The 19,631-nt window shown below is 36.3% G+C and overlaps 2 protein-coding genes across 2 annotated transcripts in view; both read right to left on the reverse strand.

Moving 5' to 3' along the window:
• LOC145663031 (uncharacterized) overlaps positions 1-7,572 on the reverse strand; it is a 48,798-nt gene extending 41,226 nt beyond the window's left edge. The window contains exon 1 of the mRNA XM_081729167.1: positions 7,239-7,572. Within this exon, the coding sequence (XP_081585293.1) occupies positions 7,239-7,313 (75 nt within the window). The 5' untranslated portion in view covers positions 7,314-7,572. The remainder of the gene's footprint in view (positions 1-7,238) is intronic.
• Positions 7,573-10,485: 2,913 nt separating this feature from the next.
• Positions 10,486-19,631, reverse strand: part of LOC145661824 (transmembrane protein 135-like) — a 101,109-nt gene continuing 91,963 nt past the window's right edge. The window contains exon 8 of the mRNA XM_081727162.1: positions 10,486-15,100. Within this exon, the coding sequence (XP_081583288.1) occupies positions 15,040-15,100 (61 nt within the window). The 3' untranslated portion in view covers positions 10,486-15,039. The remainder of the gene's footprint in view (positions 15,101-19,631) is intronic.

Below are 19,631 nucleotides of genomic sequence, written 5' to 3' on the forward strand. Positions count from 1 at the left end.
CTAAATAGCAGTGTCATGAACTTCAATGCATCATACATTTCTAGTTGAAAACTGTGCTAATAGGCATATTTCTAAACAAGACAGTTATTGTTCATTTTTCTCTGTATGTGTGATGTGTCTGTTTGTGTTCTTCTAAGTTAATCCGTTAGCTTTACAAATTTAACACTTGGACTTATTATTTTGTAGTATTCTATTTTAATATCCAATTAAAAAAGAACGCGATCAATCGAGATCTCTTTCATGTTATTATTAAACTGATAATCTTTTTGTATTAAAGAGCTTTACGCAAAGACGTGACATCTCCCATATGAAGAGGTTTCTTGTTATTGGTTTTGTGCAAACTGATATCTAAAAGTGTTCATGTCTTTATTAAATTTAGGCTAAAGCTTACGTCCTATATCATTATTCAGTTCTGCTTGTGAAATTAATTTAGAGAGGTTCTAAGTCATTCCTAATAACAGTGCACCTAATAATGCATATTCTAATACTTAAGCAAATCCAAAGAAATAGGGAAGTGTTAATACTACCTAAACAGAATATGTAGGTCTGTGTAGTGAAATGACAGAATGGAGGGATTTGTTTGTTTTAGTGGGCTGAATTACGTGGCTCAACTTACATCTAGTAACCACATACAAATAAACGGAAAATTACTACTTTGCACAAAAAACTAGCAAATTCTTGTTTTCCTGTCTGTTTAGATTTAAGCAAATTTTAGCACAGGCATTTGATTTTTCACTCGCAATGGCAATACAGCACAAACGTTAATTGTAGTGAGGATATCAAGTTGACTCGGTTAAGGAATGCAGCCATGTTAATGATGAGAAATATTTTGGAAGGCATAGCTCCCCGGGTCTGCACTAGTTTTGGCTTTATCTTCGAAAGGAACATCATTTCTGCCCAATACAATTTTTACACAAAGTTTGGTTTGATTCGGTGAAGAAGTGTAGGCGATAATATAAGTTAAATACACAATATTTATGTGGATTAAGTAGACGTAGAAACATCTCTACCCCACCGCCGCCGATTTGGACTTTCTTCAAAAGGAACCAAATTTTTAACCCATACTAATCCTCTGTAAATTTGGCTTCATTCTGTTAAGAAATGAAGTCAAAAGAGAGAACTAAATATTAACATGGAATGTTGGGAAGCATAGTCCCCAAGCCCTACATTAATTTGACTCATGAAACGGGGCGTTTTTCTGCCTCATACGAGTATCGTGCAGTTTGGTTTCATTCGGTTAAGAAATGCAAATGCAGCTACTATCGCGAGCCAAAAAGCGTTATATATAATATATATATAAAGCAAAACCTGTCGTAATTTTTTCGAGGAAGTGTGAAACACCAATATCGAATATCGATATTGACGATATCGGATATCGATATCGAATATCGACAATATCGGATATCGATATCGAATATCGACGATATCGGATATCGATATCGAAAATATCGGATATCGATATCGAATATCGACGATATTGGATATCGATATCGAATATCGACAATATCGGATATCGATATCGAATATCGACGATATCGATATATCGACGTCGATATTTTTGCGATATCGATGATCGATATAAGATGATATCGATATCGACGATATCGATATATCGACATATCGCACAGCCCTATTGGTAGGTAGCTGGAGGCATGGCGCACCACATGTGCTTACACAAATTCCTTAATTCCTGTAAATCCCACCGAGGAAAACATCCCAAGAGTGTTCAATTGGGTGAAGATCGGGTGAGTTTGGAAGCCATTGCATCTATTGAAATTCACTATTCTCCTTGGACCATGGCAGCTAGAAATATGACCGTCGTGAGTTGGTGTACCGGTATATGATCAGCATGATCTACTGATAACTAGAAACCCTTCCTTCATACGCATTATTGAGCCATGGATGAGCATGTGAAGGTCCCCAAATCATAGTGGAGCAATTACCGGTCCGTTATCGTCTCGAGCAGCTGTTCGTGTGGAAAAAGACGAATTTTGACCCGGCCATCGATGTGATGAACTCAGTATTGTCATTCATCGGACCATGTAACGTTGTATCATTCCTCGGTGGTCTAATGATGATAGCCATCTGTTCATTACTATCATAATAGACGGTGTTGTGCGGTTAATAGGGATGCGCACGAGACAAGATTTGTGGCTGTCTAGTCTCGAAAATGTGCTGTAAAAGTGATGTCTCGACTCGAAAAATGTATATTTCTCTATTGCAAGAGCCGTGTTTCGACTCGAATTTTGTCAGGAAATTCCTGTCTCGACTCGTCTCGTGCACATCCCTAGCGGTTAACATTGGTACACTGTGAGATGTCGGTTGCGGAGGCCCATATCTAACAGTCTACGAGAACTGAGGGCTAAGACACACTCATGCTTTGTTCACCGTTAAGGTCTGCTATCAATTGTGCCACAGCTTACGCCCTAGTCAGTTTTGCAAACCCCCACAATATACGACGTCCGACATCTTTTATGAAGTGTCTTTCGTCTTGTCGTTTGGTGATGGGTTTGATGTACGCAGAAGCACCACACTGACTGGTCAAATGAGATCTCTGTCATCGTTTGGCAAGTGCTTCTGCTGTGCATCTTGCCTCCTATGACAACCCAAAAATGTCCTTCAAAAGATAGCCGGTGGTCATAACGATTTGACCGGAGTATATATTTAGGATGGTTCTTATTTTTCAACTTCTGAAATTTTTTATTCTCATACTCTAAAAAAGTTCCATATCAGGCCAAAATAACCCATGACAAAAATTAGTTCAATCGATTAATCTTAAATGATGCCCCAAGCGACCTCAAGCCTTCAATCCATTTACAATATACAATATGAAGTATAAAGTACAATAAGAAGTATGTTTGAAGAAAGTATACAATGTGAAGAAGTTCGGAAGTAGTTTATAAATTAAAACTCACATATTATGAAGGTAATAGATATAAAATGATTACAAATAAGTTGGAAATATCTTTGGATATGTGTTTCCAGAGGCCTCCACGATGATATTATGCAATAATAAATGCGGATCGTCCTTCATTATCTATCCAAGATATGATATCACTCCCTCTAGCAGTTCCAAACTCACACGATAACTTTGCTCATATTGTGTATTGTAAATGCATTCAAAACTTGAGCTAGTTTGGGGCACTATTTAATATGATTCAATTGTGCTAGTTTTTCTTATGGGTTATTTTGATCTGATACGAAATCATATTAGAGGGAGACTCAAAGTATCTTGGAAGTTGAAAAATAAGGACCACGCTAGTGTATATATACAAGATCCTGACGATGGTAAAAGGCTTCTTGAATCTTGCTTTTAAGATTGGCAAGATTATAGATCGGGAAGACCGAAAGCCACAATCAAACTAGCCCAACAGAAAGTTTGGCTAATACTTTCCTAGGCTTCAGCATTAGGAATATATAACGAGCAATGGTGATTGGTGTTAATACACCGAGAATATAAGTCACAAAGTACAACAATAGCTGCGTCGCCAATACCGAGAATATCAGTGTGCTTATCATACCTGCAAATAATGTAGTGAGGTGAAGTTGATTGTGTAAGCTGAAAATAAATTTCTTCCAAATACATAACAGCTAGTGGATGGTAAAATAATATGGGCCTTATGCAGTCGTTCTGACGCGTGATTAGTGCCGTACTAAAGAGTTCGACGAACATATGTTTCCTGCAGTACTCAGGCCTTTAGTATGATGCTAATGATACCTCTAAACGACTCTGCATAAGGCCTCATTTGTTTAAGTCTTCAAGGCGACTACTGCAGGCGTTAAGACTCCACTGTAAGGGCGCTATAGTTGGAAAGATTGCCGAACACAACAAGTACATAAAGTGATGGTGAGGGTTCTCGGTTTAGGACTCCGGTATTGGGTGAACTCAGATTACGTGAAAACATAAGATATCTGGGTAGCCACAGATCTACAAGCCATAGCGAAAGGAGGTAAACGGAACGGGAAGCGACGTTGGAATGCTCTCTTTACACGACGTTTAACAGTCTTTTCGCCAACCGTAAGTTCTCAAATAAGATTTTCTCTTCGAAAGCTTTGACAGTTCCTAGACTAAGCTGAACGATCACCCTTGGACACAAGAGGGTATGGTCGCTGTACATTGACCCGCACCATCACTTTCTTGGCCACAATGCGCACAAATGGCAACCGCCTCATTGCACGACGTCTTGGTGTACTAGACATGCTGATGTTTAAAACAAGAGAACTAAGAATGTAGGGTCGAATAATATCCAGCCCTCACAAATTCCGGGAGCCTAGGTAAACTGAAGTTAAGAATCAGCGATTGAATTAGAAGCGTCACTATTCGATATGGGTGGGAGGGCACGTACACCCACTGCTTCTTGTAATTCTGCGTGCATTTCCGCCGCTAAGAATAGCTATCTTGACGTACGCACGTAGTACGCGATTTGCCACTTCCATTGGAGAATACTGCTTTTCTTTTAAATTTTACTTTATTTGGGTTTAGGGTCCCTTTCACCAGCAAGGTTATTTCAGATGTGGATCTACAGATTACCCGAACTATATGAACACCCACGGGAGATCGAACCTGAGTCTTCTGTGGCAAAGGAGTGTACGCTATCCACATAGTTACAAGGTAGCATGGTGTCACTTAATTCAGGGGCACAGCGCACAGGAGAAAAGAATGGTAAGCGCCATTTTCTAATTTTGAAGTAATTGAATGCAATGCAATGCAATGCATCATTATTATCATCATCAAGTATTCTGCCATTGTTGGCAGGTCACTTGCTGCAACTGAGAAGCTTCACATACGGTTTCTCTGTTTTTATATCATCCATTAATTGTAGTCTCCTTCGCCATCTCCCTCTCTTTCCTGTCAACATGCCCTCTAACACATCCCTCATGATAGTTTCTTCTTAGCCAATGTTCCAACCAGTTTCTCTTCCTCTTCTTAATAATATCTAAAATTGATCTTTTCCCCTCCACCATCTCATTCGTCTTCTGATTGACCCAGCAAATTATTTCCATTCTTCTCCAAATCCACATTTCGAAAGCTTCCGTCATTTTCCATCATTTTGCGTAATGTCCATTATTCTAACCCATACAGCACAATACTCTACATGAAGCATTTTATTAGTCTTTTTCTTAACTCTTTATTTAAGGTCTCACAAAGTAGTCTTTCCTTTCTCCTCAAGGCTTCTTTCACCATTCCTATCCTTGCATTTATTTCACGCTCATATTTCATATCATGATGCAAAGCATGATGCATATTAAATAAGCTTCCCCTGCTGCCTTCAGCTACAATTCCGAACTTAAACTACCTACTTAAATTGTTCTGTGGTGAGATCTCAAACCATTCCACCTAATAGCTCAATTTTACCGGAAGTGGCGTTAAACATTGTCTTTCCCCGAGCCGCTCAATTATCAAATGTCAGTGCGTGCTAAGAAACACTGTTCTGCGCACATGTTCAAACTGGTGGCAACGTATGTATTACATTTATAAAAACTGGACTCATGCAATGCAGGCCAGGATGGTGCATGTCCACCTCAGACAGAAGACATCCATTGATCATCCTCTTGTATACCTAAGTCCTACCAAAAACTCGAAAACCCGCAAGTCTTACAGCGGTAATAGAAACTGAAAAAGCAAGCAAAGAATGTGAAGATGAAGGATAATCAAATGATAATAAATGAATCCGCTCTTTCAATAAACAATTAACTGAAATTAGTTAATTAACTAATCAACCAATCGACAGTTACAGTTAACAGTCAACGTTATCCAGACTACGCTACAAGGAAATAATAGTACCTTTTACAGAAAACAAAGTAAAGCTAACATCTATACTTTGAATTTTTTAAAAAATATACTTCTAATTCTCTTGTATAACAGTACTTTTCTTAGTCAAAATTTGAACAATTACGGATTAATCATCTGATAAAAATCTAGGATCCTTATTTTTTGAAATTAATAATATATTTTTTTAAATTGCAATTTTCTCCAACAGCATTAGCATCCACATTGCACATTACGTAAATTCAACTTCATCCAAACCAAAATATGTTAATAAAATTTGAACAAATTTATATAGATTGTTCATCAATATGATGAATGATTTATGAAACGAAATTATGCAGTGCCACTTTAGGGGATCATACGTGAATTCATGAATTAGGTATGTAGTTCTTTCATAAGGAAATCCACTCCTAGTATATTACCAATTACTTCTTATGGGATGATTACATTCCTGGGTACAGATTCACTTTAGGAACGCTCAACAGTTATGGGTATAAATACAGCGTGCAGATATATGCCATAAATTCGAGTGCAAGAAACACCAACCAATCTGTGCTAGCTATTCACTAAAGAGAACGAATGTTATCTAACCCAAGTAAGCCATGGCTAATCTCGTTGGTTCGCACGATAGCGTGGAAGAGTGCCTAAAGTGCAGGCTCGTAAAAGACGGTGTGTATGCGCGGAAACAATATTCCGCATGTTACTAGGTGCTTACGTGTGAGACAGCTTTATCGTTATGAATCCATTTTGGAACACTATTAAGAATGTCAGAGGATATATTTTGATTACCTATACATTTTTCTTTTGAATTTAAGTTCCGGTAAGCCCCGCTAGGCCAACTCTATGTACTAAGTAAGTGAACGAGACAAGAGTTTACTTTGTGCTGAACAGTCTTTAATTTGCCCATTTTATGTGAACAGAACCCAACGAACCCCTGCGGGGCTTCTAATCCGTTCCTACTGCTACTCCTACTTCTCCTCCTACTACTACTTATACTATGAGGTACCGGTTCCAGTCACTGTTCGCCACAAAGAAAACTTACCGTAAACGAGACCAAACCTAACCTAAACCAAACTAAACTAAACTAACCTGACCTTATTATAAGTAATTATTGTAATGTTGAAAAGCTGGAGAGACATAACGGAATATATGCCTTCTTTTGAAGTGACATGCATTTTTTCTAAATTTTATAAATCTATGATCCCTTAAACTGAACCAGCACCAAATTTACAGTTTGTTGCAGATTAAGGATGAGTTCCCATATATTGATAAAGTATCCATATTCTTAATTACGCATTATAATTAGTCATTACAAGTGTTTTCGTGCACCAAATTATTGATATTAAAAATGATCAATAGCGCTTGTTTTCGCTGTATAATGCTGTTTCCTAACATACGTGCTTATTCTTGATTTACGAAATGGAAATTTAGTTAATAGCTACATTAACAAATGTACTTTATTACATACCGAAGAACTAAATGGTTGCATGTTGGAAAACTCATTAGAAGGTTTTGTTCCAACAGTAAGCCCTTCTTCTTCCATACTGAATCTTTGATGTAACTTTCCAGATTTTCCAATTGCAATCCTGTTACTTTTAACTAATTACTACGTTCTGCACTTGTGGTCAGCCAACATAAATTTGTAAGTAATCGCCAAGAGTACAATTAACAAAAGTATAATCAGACATAACCATCGCCTTTCTGAAAATTGTCTTCTTCTTTCTCTTAACTTGGTTTTATCAGATGTGGCCAAAAAATATTCCAAAGGAACCTAAAAAATGAACCAATTCTGTAGTTTTACTTGTATTTTGGTTCATTGGGAAATGTTTTTAGTTTAATTGAGATTCTCGTCATTGAGCGTATGTCGAATATCTGAGCACCAAGAAACAGTAAAATCCTTTAGTGAAGTTTTTCTAGGTGCAGCTGCAAAATTGAAGCACATGGCATAAGTTAACTTTAGAGGAACACCATTTTAACAACTAACACTCTTGAGGAGAACGAACAAAATCGCCAGCTGTTTTTTTTTTCTTTTAACCTGCTCCATTAGTTACTTTGTACTTCACTAGATGTGCTTGTACAGCGACTAATTTCGTGAGAGAATGTGGAAACCTCAATGAGCGATACGATGACAGGATATCATCGCAAAGAATTAGGACGCAAAAGGCGCAAGGGTGGGCCATTTTCAGGAATCTTTATTTATCACGTCCTTTTGGATTGAAATAATTATCTTATTTTCCTTTCAGAATATACTACCTATTACGCTAGAATAAGAAGGAACTATTATGCCAATAAATTGCAACTTACAAAACGTATGTAGCCTACAGAGTGGACGAGAAGTCTCTTTATGTACTAAAGTATTACGAGTACTGACAAGTGCTGACAAGAGTAGTATGAATTTTATGAGTGTTAAGCTCCACATGTAGATGATTAAAGTCTCCTATCCTGTCATTTTTATATCATGAATTTGGATCCTCCTTTATCTATTGAAGCGAAATTTTACCACAATTGAATACAAATAATATTTTTGGTAGCCACTTAATTAGATACTACTTTTTAAGTTATGCAAGTGTCGGACGTCTTATAGAATGCCTTTGTCCGTTCGTCCGTCCATCTGTTGACAGAGCGAAAACCAGTGCCGTGCCATGGAAAATCAGAACCCGGGACTAGACTATACGACAGCGGTCCCGTACATATGAGTGAGGTCGACGGACCAATAGCGAAGCGCCACCATGGTTGGCGCAAAGGTTAAGAAAATGTTCAAAAATAAACAGTGTTTTTCCTTAATTTTGATTATTTTTAATTATTTTTATCCTTCTATTTTATATAGACCCGCATATGTATTTTCCTAGTATAAATCTGACACTGGTCAAATCAAACATTGGATTGAAAAATCCTGCTGTTGATCTAAAATATTCTAACTAACTTTTACTCTCTCTTTCGTCTTTCCGCCTTTTCTTTTATTTTTTTCCTCCCAAATTTTGCGCCCCTTACTTCTGTGCCGGGGGCCGTCGCCCTCCTCGCTCTTCCCACGTCACGGTACTGGCAAAAACGGTAAGAGATATCGAGAAACGGTTCCTTTTGCAATTGATTCATCCGAAGAATAGGTTCTATCTCCTCCGTTAACCCTCTACTGAAACCGGAAGTGGTTCAAATTAGTCATTTTCGATTTTAACGTTTATCGCTATACAACGAAACCAGTAACAGATAACAAGAACTGGTTTCTTGCAAATGATTCAGCCTCTAAAGACAACATATCATGACTACCTAGAATACTCTACAACAAACCGGAAGTTGTTGAAATTTACTATTATTTCCTGTTTCAGTACTGATTTCTGTAGAGAAATCGGTAAATGCTATCAAGACGCGGTATTTTGGCAATCGATTCAGCGTCTCAAGAATACTCCATTAACCCTCTATTCAAACCGGAAGTGGTTCAAATTATCCAGTGGAATAGAATATTCCATTTTACACTTTATACGTGAGTCTAAATTTTCTTTACATCGAAGAGGATTTTTGTACGGTTAGCTACGACTACGTCGGAACCTTCCACTACTCCCGCCCTGTCATTTCAGAGTTTACTGTTTGTATACGTATTCCTTTGTGTGTTCCAAACTAGGGCCTACATGAATTCTCATAGGGAATCGAACGATGGTCTCCTATACTGGAAAAAGTAACACTAACCACTTAGTCATAAGATCTTCGGGCAATAGCATAGAAATCGCTTCGCTACATACTGATATATATATGGGAAAGGGGTAGTGGCGGATCTAGACTGAGACCGGGGGGTCAATTATCACAGAGCAGAAATTAGTATTGTAGTGCTAGTTACTGTTGGCAACAAAAGAGTAAGACTCATTTTGTACAAGGGAAGAAGGAAATTTCTTTAATTTTAACCTTTGAATGATATTTTCTTCTTAGATTGAAAGTAATATGTCCCCAAAGTTTGGTAAAGGTAGGTTTTAAAGAAAGAAAATGAGTGAATTTTCTACAGCTGTTACTCGAACCATTCGACAGCTACACAGAGATGGCATTCTTGATGGAACACAGAACTTCTGCGCTACTTGCAAAGAAGCCAACCATAGAACTGGAAGTAGCGGCTGTCCCAAAAAGAAGTCTAGAACAGCGACAAATAATGCAAGATATGTTGTTTCTGTATGTTATTTAACAATAAAATCGACTGTGCCAATTTATTGCAAGAATTTAAAATACGCGCTCCTTCGCCATCGAAATATCACAAATTCATTTTGGATGAATCCAAAACAAATAGTAGTCTAAGGGTGCCAAGGCGAGCGCAGGACAACATTGCTGCAACTTTGTAGATCATACACTTTTTAAACATTTTTTGTTAGAGCTTCTAATTAATTGAAGTGTATCATTTCTTATTTTTCTCTTAAACCAAATTGCTGGGTGTGGAGGCATGGTCCTTTGCTTCACAGGATTTACAGAACCTTTGAGTTTCACTTTATGGATTTTAGTTTTGCAATTGATATATTGTTCCGTCTTAACCGAATTAGGAAAACAAATTTGAAACTCGGTAGAATTTTAGGTTTAAGAGGTGTGAGGCGACAAGCTGAGCAAACACGGGGACTCTGCTTGCACTCACATCATAAAGGGGACAATATATATATATATATATATATATATATATATATATATATATATATATAAGAAATGAAATTACTGAAATTTATTTCAAGAATTTTATTTATCTTTTAACAAAACTAAATTAAATGTGAATAGTAACAGTATACCATGATTAAATATACAGGCAGTATAAATATGTAATTTTAATAAATCAACATAAAAGATACATTCATTCATAAATTAATAGGAAAGACCACTCAAATATCAGTTGTTCCATATTTGACTAATAGTGTATTTATAATCAACTTCGTAAAATCATTGTTGCATTAGTAGGTATAATGTTTTAAAAGTATACACAAAGATTCTAGGATTATGTACGTTCCATTCCGCCATGGTATTACCATATTTAACAGTTCAATAATAGTAGAGTAAAATTGTAATATGCAAGGTATTTTAAAAATTTTTGTTACAAGTTTTTGAGAGTTTTTCTACTAGTACAAAAGGAGGTAAAAGTCTGCCAGTACTTCCGGTTTCAACATTGATTTCCATACAGCAAAAACTATACAAGACAGCGAGAAATGGCTTTTTGATGTGGCATTGAATGAGCGCTATTTCCTCCTTTGTCCTATTCAAACCGGAAATGTATGGTTTCCGATTTTTACACTAATTGCCAGTGCAAAAACGGTAATAGCGATAAGCAGCTACTAATATGCATTCACTGCTGCATGGATAGGTTCCACTTTGTTCTCGTATTGCTACCGGAAGTGACTACTTCCGATTTGAACATTGGTTTCTATAGAATGAAAATTGCAACATATAGCGTGAAATTGTATTCTGATATGAACTCAGTGTCCCAAGATAAGATAAGTTTCAATTCAAATTTTATCCTTTCATTCAAACCGGAAGTGGTAAAAATACATATACTATTTCCAACACACATCGCCATGGACCAAAGACAACAAGAGATAGTAAGGAATGTCTTATATGGTTTCAAGAATATTTAAAAAAAATCTGTTCTTTTCATCTACTAAAACCGTAAGGAGTAGAAAATAGTACAAATTCCAGCTTCAATGTAGATTCCTCTATCTATGTGAATAAAATTGGTGGCTAACTCTTCCTAGACCCACACCGATTTTTGTATATGAATGGACCCTGGCCCACCTTAGGTTTTTAGCACATTTTTGGCAAGAGGAAAGGATGACGAGGATACCACAAAATTAATCGAAAACGATTAATATTCGTGTCTAATACGTAACTTTCGGGGTCTCTGATATGAATAGTGTCACACCCGATGCCGTTTAAGTCCAAAAAAATCCCCCATCGGCATCAGGTGAGGGATGGGGCTGGAAAGGGGATAACATGCAAAAATAATCGAAAACAACCAATATTAGTATTCGATTCATACTTTTCGTGTACGCAAAGATGAATAGTGAGAGTCCCGATGCCGTTCAACCCCAAGTATATCCACCATCGACATGGGGGTAAGAAGTAGTGGGTGAAAGGGGTAACATGTAAAAATAATAGAAAAGACTGATATAGTGTCCAATCCATAGTTCTCTGGAAGCCGAGAGCTGAGGTGAATAGTGACACTCTAAATGCAGTTTAACCCCAAGTATATCCATCATCGACATGGGATAAGAAGTAGGATGAAAGGGGTGACATGAAAAATAATCAAAAAGGCTGATATTTGTGTCCAATCTATAGTTTTCTGGTCTCTGAGATGAATAATGACACTCTCAATGCCGTTTAAGTCGAAATTCATTCTCCATCGGCATGAGGGAGATGGGAATATATAAAAATAATCGAATATGACTAATATTGGTGACCAACCAAAGCGATCGTAATTTTCGGATCTGCTGGTATGAATAATGACATTGGCCTTCCCGATGTCTTTTAAGTCCTAAAAGTCCTCCATCGGCATAAGGTAAGGAATGGAGCTTGAAAGGGGATGACATACAAAAATAATCGGAGACAGCCGACTTTAATGTTCTTTTCTGTGTATGCTGAGATGAATAGTGAATATCTAGATTCCGTTTAAGTCCAAATACTTCCATCATCGAAGTAGATGTGGAAGGGATACCGTATAAAAATAATCCAAAAAACTGATAACTAGTGGTCATCAGAGATGGGAATGATATGTAGAAATAATATAAAATGACCAATATTAGTTAGTGACCAACCAAAGAGATCATAGCTTTCGAGGTCGCTGTTATGAGTAGTGCCACTTGACACTCCCAATGCTTTTTAAGTCCAAATACATCCCCCATCGGCATGAAGTTAGAGATGGGGCTGGAAAAGGGATTATATGCAAAAATAATCGAAAACAACCTTTAATTGTGTCAAATTCATAGTTTTCGGGTCCGCTAAGATAAATAATAACAGTTCCGACCCCGTTTATTTCCAAATATATCCATAACCAACATTTCAAGTGAGATGTAGGGATGGAAGGGTAACGTAGAATAAAAAAACATGGCATAGATAATCGCACAGAGGAACATTGCATGCTTTGCACGCATATCTAGTTTTCTTTCCACTTAGGCTATGGCTAACTAGGATGCGTTTCCGATGTGTTACCCCCTGCAGCGAACGTGACTAAGGTGGCTACTCTGTAATTTTACCTTCGCCAGAGTTATAAATCATATGTGAGCCAGTAAAGGTTTCCAGTTTTTTCCTTCATTTCCCGTGCCGTTCATTACTCAACCCTTCTTGCCTTCGAAACTTTTGAGTTTAATCCTACCTGAGACCCTGCGGGGGCCCAGGACAATACGCTTATACTTTAAATCGTTGTACTTTGAAAATAATGAAACACGTGCTTTCCTCTTTTCACATTTGTCTCACCGTTTCCGAATTTTAGGGGTGAACATGGACTTTTCTATTAAGTTTTTATTTACATTTTGACCCACCGCCATTTTGCATAGGGATGTAGTAGTCGAGATTTGCTCCATCTTTCATTTCACAACAGCTTCCAAATGATGTGCTACTTAACTACCTTTGTCATTTAAAACTTTTGAGTTGGCCCTCGTCTGGGACTCTGCGGGAGCCCTAGGGCGAACTTTTTTACCCCAAGAAGTGTGCTCTTGAAAATGATGGATACGTGTTCGTTTTTCATATACCCAACTGTTTCCGAACAAGTTACCCGGTTCAGACTATTCTGCCAGCTAATAGCTTTTGCATTACAAAATATGTTCTAACTCATGGTGGCACGTATAACTTTGGAATTCGTCTAATTATAACATATCAAATGCAAATACAATTCTCTCGTTCGGATCTTAGCAGAACCAGTTCGTGACCTTCCCTTGTCAGATTTCATATAATTATTTCTGTCTCTATATACTGATATTGTTAACCTTATTGAGCATGAAAAGCAACTATACTTGGAGCATTTTTTAAATACCATAGAACATGACAATTTGAAGGATAACGTGCTGCCCTGTTGCCACATCGTGAGTATTCCTCTGAGACGTCCGCTGTGCACTTTCTACTTCGGTTGACAGACTTGTAAATATGCGTTGTAAAGCAGCACCATTGTAATATTGTTGTACTTTGTCTCAGAAACCCTCCACTTGTAATTAGTGCCAAGACGTGAAGGATCAGCTTTTCTCCCGGTGACATTAATAATGTGACGTAGATCCCCTTCTCAACATAAATTTCCAACCCTGGCTTGAACAGTTAAGGTGGATCACCACCCGGAAGTCAGTACATATTTTAGCTAATTGCCTTAACTACTGGGCAATGAAACGTTACATATTATAAATATTGTACTATAAGATAGAGTCATGTTTCAGCTACAGCACAAGACACTGATTCATTTGATTGTGTCTCCTGATATCGAAAAATGTAACAAATAAAAGAAAATATTTGATTTGTTTTGCAATGAGCACACAAGATGGCACTTGCTGTAAGATCTTTCAAGAAATGCTCAGTTTTACGAAATGTTTATTTGAATGTATAAAGTATTTTAAAGTAACGATCTTCTCACGAAATAGATATATTGTTTCACAGTTTTTCGTGTTATGTTTCATATTTTATTTAAATATTAATTTACATTTAAGGATATAGATTTTGAGACGAAACTTGCGCAGAACGCCATAATGCGTTGTTGGCAAATTTGTACGTTTACTGTAGTAGTAACAATAAGAAAGTTCCTGGATTCTAGCGTTGCAGTTCGAGAAGCGGAATTGCGGTAAGTGTCGAAAACTAATTTCTCCAGTAAGTATCTAAGCAGAATTCCATGATTACTCCCTTTATTATCTGGCATCAGTAAACACTCGACACTATCTGGCAACGCCAGACTATTCAAGCAGCGTTTAGCATGCCACTGGGAACACCTAGTGATCCACCTTAATTCACTTTTAATTTTCCTTTATGCATAATAAGATTATTTTTCTATTTTAACCAAAAAGTCACAAATACACCATTCCAAAAGCACATTTTCTCACTTTAATTATATTAAAATTTCACACCAATATGCACCTTAAGAGATTTTTCAGTTACTTTATAAAATTTTAGTATATGGCACTGATAGTTATTAAAAAAAAAAAAGAATTAAGATAAGTTATATTTTAGTTAATTGTTCATCTTCGAATGTCAATCTTCTTCGTGAAACTGGGAAGGAATGGCGAATAAAATAAGTAGAATATAACTTATAAGCACCTTGCAAACAATTAACCATTCTGTCTTGTTTTTTAAACCATAAATTTGGCATTTTTCAATAGCGATTGTACGTGTGCTGTAATTTCTCGTGACCTGAAAAAAAATAAAAAAATAAAACAGAATTTCAAATGTTCAGAACATGGTTGAAATGCAATAATATTTACACTTTAAGAGTGAGTAAACAATGGGTGAGTAAACAATCCATTATCTGCATCTATAAATAATCATTGATGGTTTATAAGAGTTTCTCAACCTGGAGGTCACGACCCCTAGGGGTCGCGAGAGGGTTTCATGGGAGTTGCGAAGGTAAGCGGAAGAGAGAAATATTGTTAGAATCTAATACCGAAATATATTTTTAGTAGTAGAAAATGGATCGATCTGGAACATATGAGAACATATGAGGACAACTCACGAGCCCCTGGGAAATTGACCACCGTACACCGTGAGCCCACGGTCTTTTACGACCTCCATTTTAGGGGTGAATTTATTCCCTTTTATGAGCACTTTTTAGGGGTGTACTCGTTCTCTTTTATGACCACTTTTTGGGGTGTGAACTCGTTCCCTTTTATGAGCATATTTTCCAACCCCTACGAACACATAGCAGAACATAAGACTACGTAACACACAGCAGAACAGATTACACATAAGACTACATAACATAGCAAGGGTGTACTCGTTCTCTTTTATGAGCACATTTTAAGGGTGAACTCGTTCCCTTTTATGAGCACTATTTTAACCCCTATTTTAACATAACAGATAACACATAAGATTACGAACACATAGAAGAGCAGATAACACATAAGACTACGTAACACACAACAGAGCAGATAACACATAAGAGTACGTAACATAACAAGGGTGTACTCGTTCTCTTTTATGAGCATATTTTTCAACCCCTATTTTAACATAGCAGAAATTACGAACACATAGAAGAGCACATAAGACTACGTAACATAGCAAGGGTGTACTCGTTTCCTTTTACGATCTCCATTTTAAGGGTATACTCGTTCCCTTTTATGAGCATATTTTCCAACCCCTACGAACATCACACAGCAGAGCAGATAACACATAAGACTCGTTCCCTTTTATGACCACTTTTTAGGGGGTGAACTCGTTCCCTTTTATGAGCATATTTTCCAACCCCTATTTTAACATAGCAGAACATAACGAACATAACAGACTGAACCCTTAATTGAACATAGCGCATCAGACAGAGGCTACAAAACATAGTGAAGATTAAAGGGTGAACTCGTTCCGTTTTATGAGCATATTTTTCAACCCCTATTTTAGCATAGCAGATAATACATAAGACTATGTACTTTTTCCATCCCTTATTTTACCACAGCAGAGAATACATGGAGACTACGAACACATAGTAGAGCAGATAATCCTTTAGAGGTGGACTCGTATGATCACTTTCAACCAATGTTTTTACCATGGCAGATAATACATAAGACTACGTAACATAGCAGGGGTGTATACTCGTTCCAACCCTTATTTTAACATAAACAATGAGCACATTATAGCAAAGATTACTGAACAGTCCACCCACGGTCTACAGATAGTCATTTTAAGGGGTGTATTCATTTTCCCACCCTTATTTGAACGTAGCAAATTAATTCCACCCCTAATAGAACATAGTCCATTTTAAGGGTGTATTCATTCTCTTTTATGAGCACCGTTTCCAGCCCCTAATCGAACACAGCAACAAACTAGAGAATAATGGGGATGTACTTGTTCCCTTTTTAAACCCCTATTTCCCACAGAGGCTACGAACATAGGAGATTACCTGGGTCTTATAGTTCATGTGGGATACGCCCTTTCTATGACAATTTTAACCGATTTGGATGAAACTCGGCATATGGGGGTTTTCGGACATGCTGATTACGAATATCATACTTATTTTTACCTGGGTCTTATAGTTTATGTGGGATACGCCCTTTGTATGACACTTAAAACCTAATCACTCGTAAACGAAGCAACATATTGAGGTGGTGTTTCCACATTTAGCAATAGGTCATCAGGTACTACATGTCCCAAAATTAGTGGTCATCGAGGTCAAAGATCAAAATACTTAAAACCCAATAACTCGAAAACGAAGCAACGTATTGAGGTGGTGTTTCCAAATCTAGTAATAGGTCATCAACTAGTACAAGTTCCAAAATAGTGACCATCGAGGTCAAAGGTCAAAATACTTAAAACCTAATAACTCGGAAACGGAGCCACATATTGAGGTGGTGTTTCCACATTTAGTAATTGGTCATCAACTACTACATGTTTCAAAAATAATGACCATCGAGGTCAAAGGTCAAAATACTTAAAACCTATAACTCGGAAACGGAGCCAAATATCGAAGTGGTGTTTCCAAATCTAGTAATTGGTCATCAACTACTACAAGTTCCAAAAATAATGACCATCGAGGTCAAAGGTCAAAGTAGTTAAAACCTAATAACTCGAAAATGGATCCACATATTGAGGTGCTGTTTCCACATTTAGTAATTGGTCATCAACTACTACAAGTTCCAAAATAATGACCATCGAGGTCAAAGGTCAATCTCGTAAATGAAACCACATATTGAGATAACGTTGTGTGATCTATTCAATTTTGTACAAAGCAGTAAAAAGTGAAGAAGGAATAAGTTTGAGTGGCTTATTTACTTTTGTATTAATGAGAAAGAAATCAAAGGAACACAATTTTAACTAGCGCAGACTTTCTGTATCTTTTTGGGCTATTCAAATGGATTAACAAGAAAGAAAGCAAAGATATGCCATATTAATTAGCTATGTATTATTTAAGCAAAACGAAGGGCTACATTTGAGAAAGCAAACATGGACCATTTTACTCAAATTTGGATGGAGTATTTATCTTTGTATGAACCAAAAAAATGAAGAAGGTTCAATATTTCTATACAATTTTGTACTACCCAAATAAACGAAATTTTATTTTTGTACCAATCACAAGAAAATCAAAGAAGGGTCATTTTATACCTTTCTGTGCTATTCAAATAATAGAGGGAACAAATTTCAGTGGTCTATTTTATTTTTGTACCAGTCAGAAGAAAAGCAAAGATATGCCACTTTAACTATTTAAACAAACGAAAAGATAAATTTCAATGACCTATTCAATTTTGTACCAACGAGAAATACCATTTTTACTAATCATATAAACAAAAAAAACGAAAAAGGATCATTTTAACTAACTCAGACTTTTATACCATTTTGTACTACTCCAATAAACGAAGGAATACCAACCAGAAAAAAAGAAGTGAAGATTAGGTGGATTATTTTCTTTTGTTCCAACTAGAAAAGAGAAGAAGAGCTACTTTAACTAGCTCAGAATTTATGTAACTTTTGAACTACTGAAATGTTCTATTTTTGTATCAATCAGAAAAACCCGAAGAAGGAACATTTTAACAAGTTCATAATTTCTGTAACGAAAGAATAATTTCGATGTTCTACTTTTATACCAACGAGAAAAAAATGAACTAGCTGAATATACGAAATAATAAATTTAAGTGACCTATTCAATTTTGCACCAATGAGAAATGGCATTTTAACTGGCTCAGAATTTTACTACTCAAATAAACAATGGAGTATTTAGTTTTGTACCACCGAGGAAAAAAAGAAATTTCACCATTTTGGAGTATTCAAATAAACAAAGGAATTATAATTTGTGTCAACTCTAAAATCAATTAAACGAAGTAATGCATTTGAGTGAGCTATTTAATTTGAAAAACCGAAGTTGAGTATTTTATACCATTTTGTATTATTTCAACAAACAAAGGAATAAGCAAAAAAGGATCATTTTATATCATTTTAAACTAGTCTAATAAACGAAGGCATAAATATGAGTGAGCTATTTAATTTTGTAGCTGAGTATTTTCACGAAAGAACAAAATTGTACTAATCAGAAAAAGCGAAGAAGACCCATTTTAACTAACTGAGAATTTCTGTACCTTTTTGTACTATTTAAACAAACGATGAGATAAATTTGAGTGACCTATTCAATTTTGTACCAACAAGAAGTGCCATATTTAACTGGCTCAGAATCAGATACCTTTTGTACTATTTAAACAAACGAGAAATGAAAATTTTAACTAGCTCAGAATTTATGTAACAAAAGAACAAATTTGAATGTTCTGTTTTTGTATCAAACCAGAAAAAACCTAAGAAGGACCATTTTAACAAGCTCAGATCTTTATACCATTTTGTACTACTTTTTGTACCAATCAGAAGAAAATCAAAGAAGGGTCACTTTAACTAGCCAAGCAGAAAAAAGGAAAGAATTAACACTTTGTACTAATCAAGTAAACGAAGGTATAAATTTGTACTAACCAGAAAAGGAGAAGAAGGATCAGCATTCTATACTTTTTGTGCCATTTATTGGGGTGTCCTATTTCCTTTTGTACCAACGAGAACCATTTTTAACTGGCTTAGAATTTTATGCCTTTTTGTAAAATTTGTATCAAACCGAAAAAAGCAAGGAAATACCATTTTAAATAGCTCAGCATGTTACAGCTTTTTGTGTTTTTGGTCTACCCAATTTCTTGACCATGTTGTACCATTTAAACAAACAAAGGAATAAATTTGTGTGACCTATTCACTTTTATAGCAAGTAGAAAAA

The sequence above is a fragment of the Thermobia domestica genome, chromosome 10 (genome assembly GCF_964235325.1).
Source record: "Thermobia domestica chromosome 10, izTheDome1.hap1.1, whole genome shotgun sequence".
NCBI lineage: Eukaryota > Metazoa > Arthropoda > Insecta > Zygentoma > Lepismatidae > Thermobia > Thermobia domestica.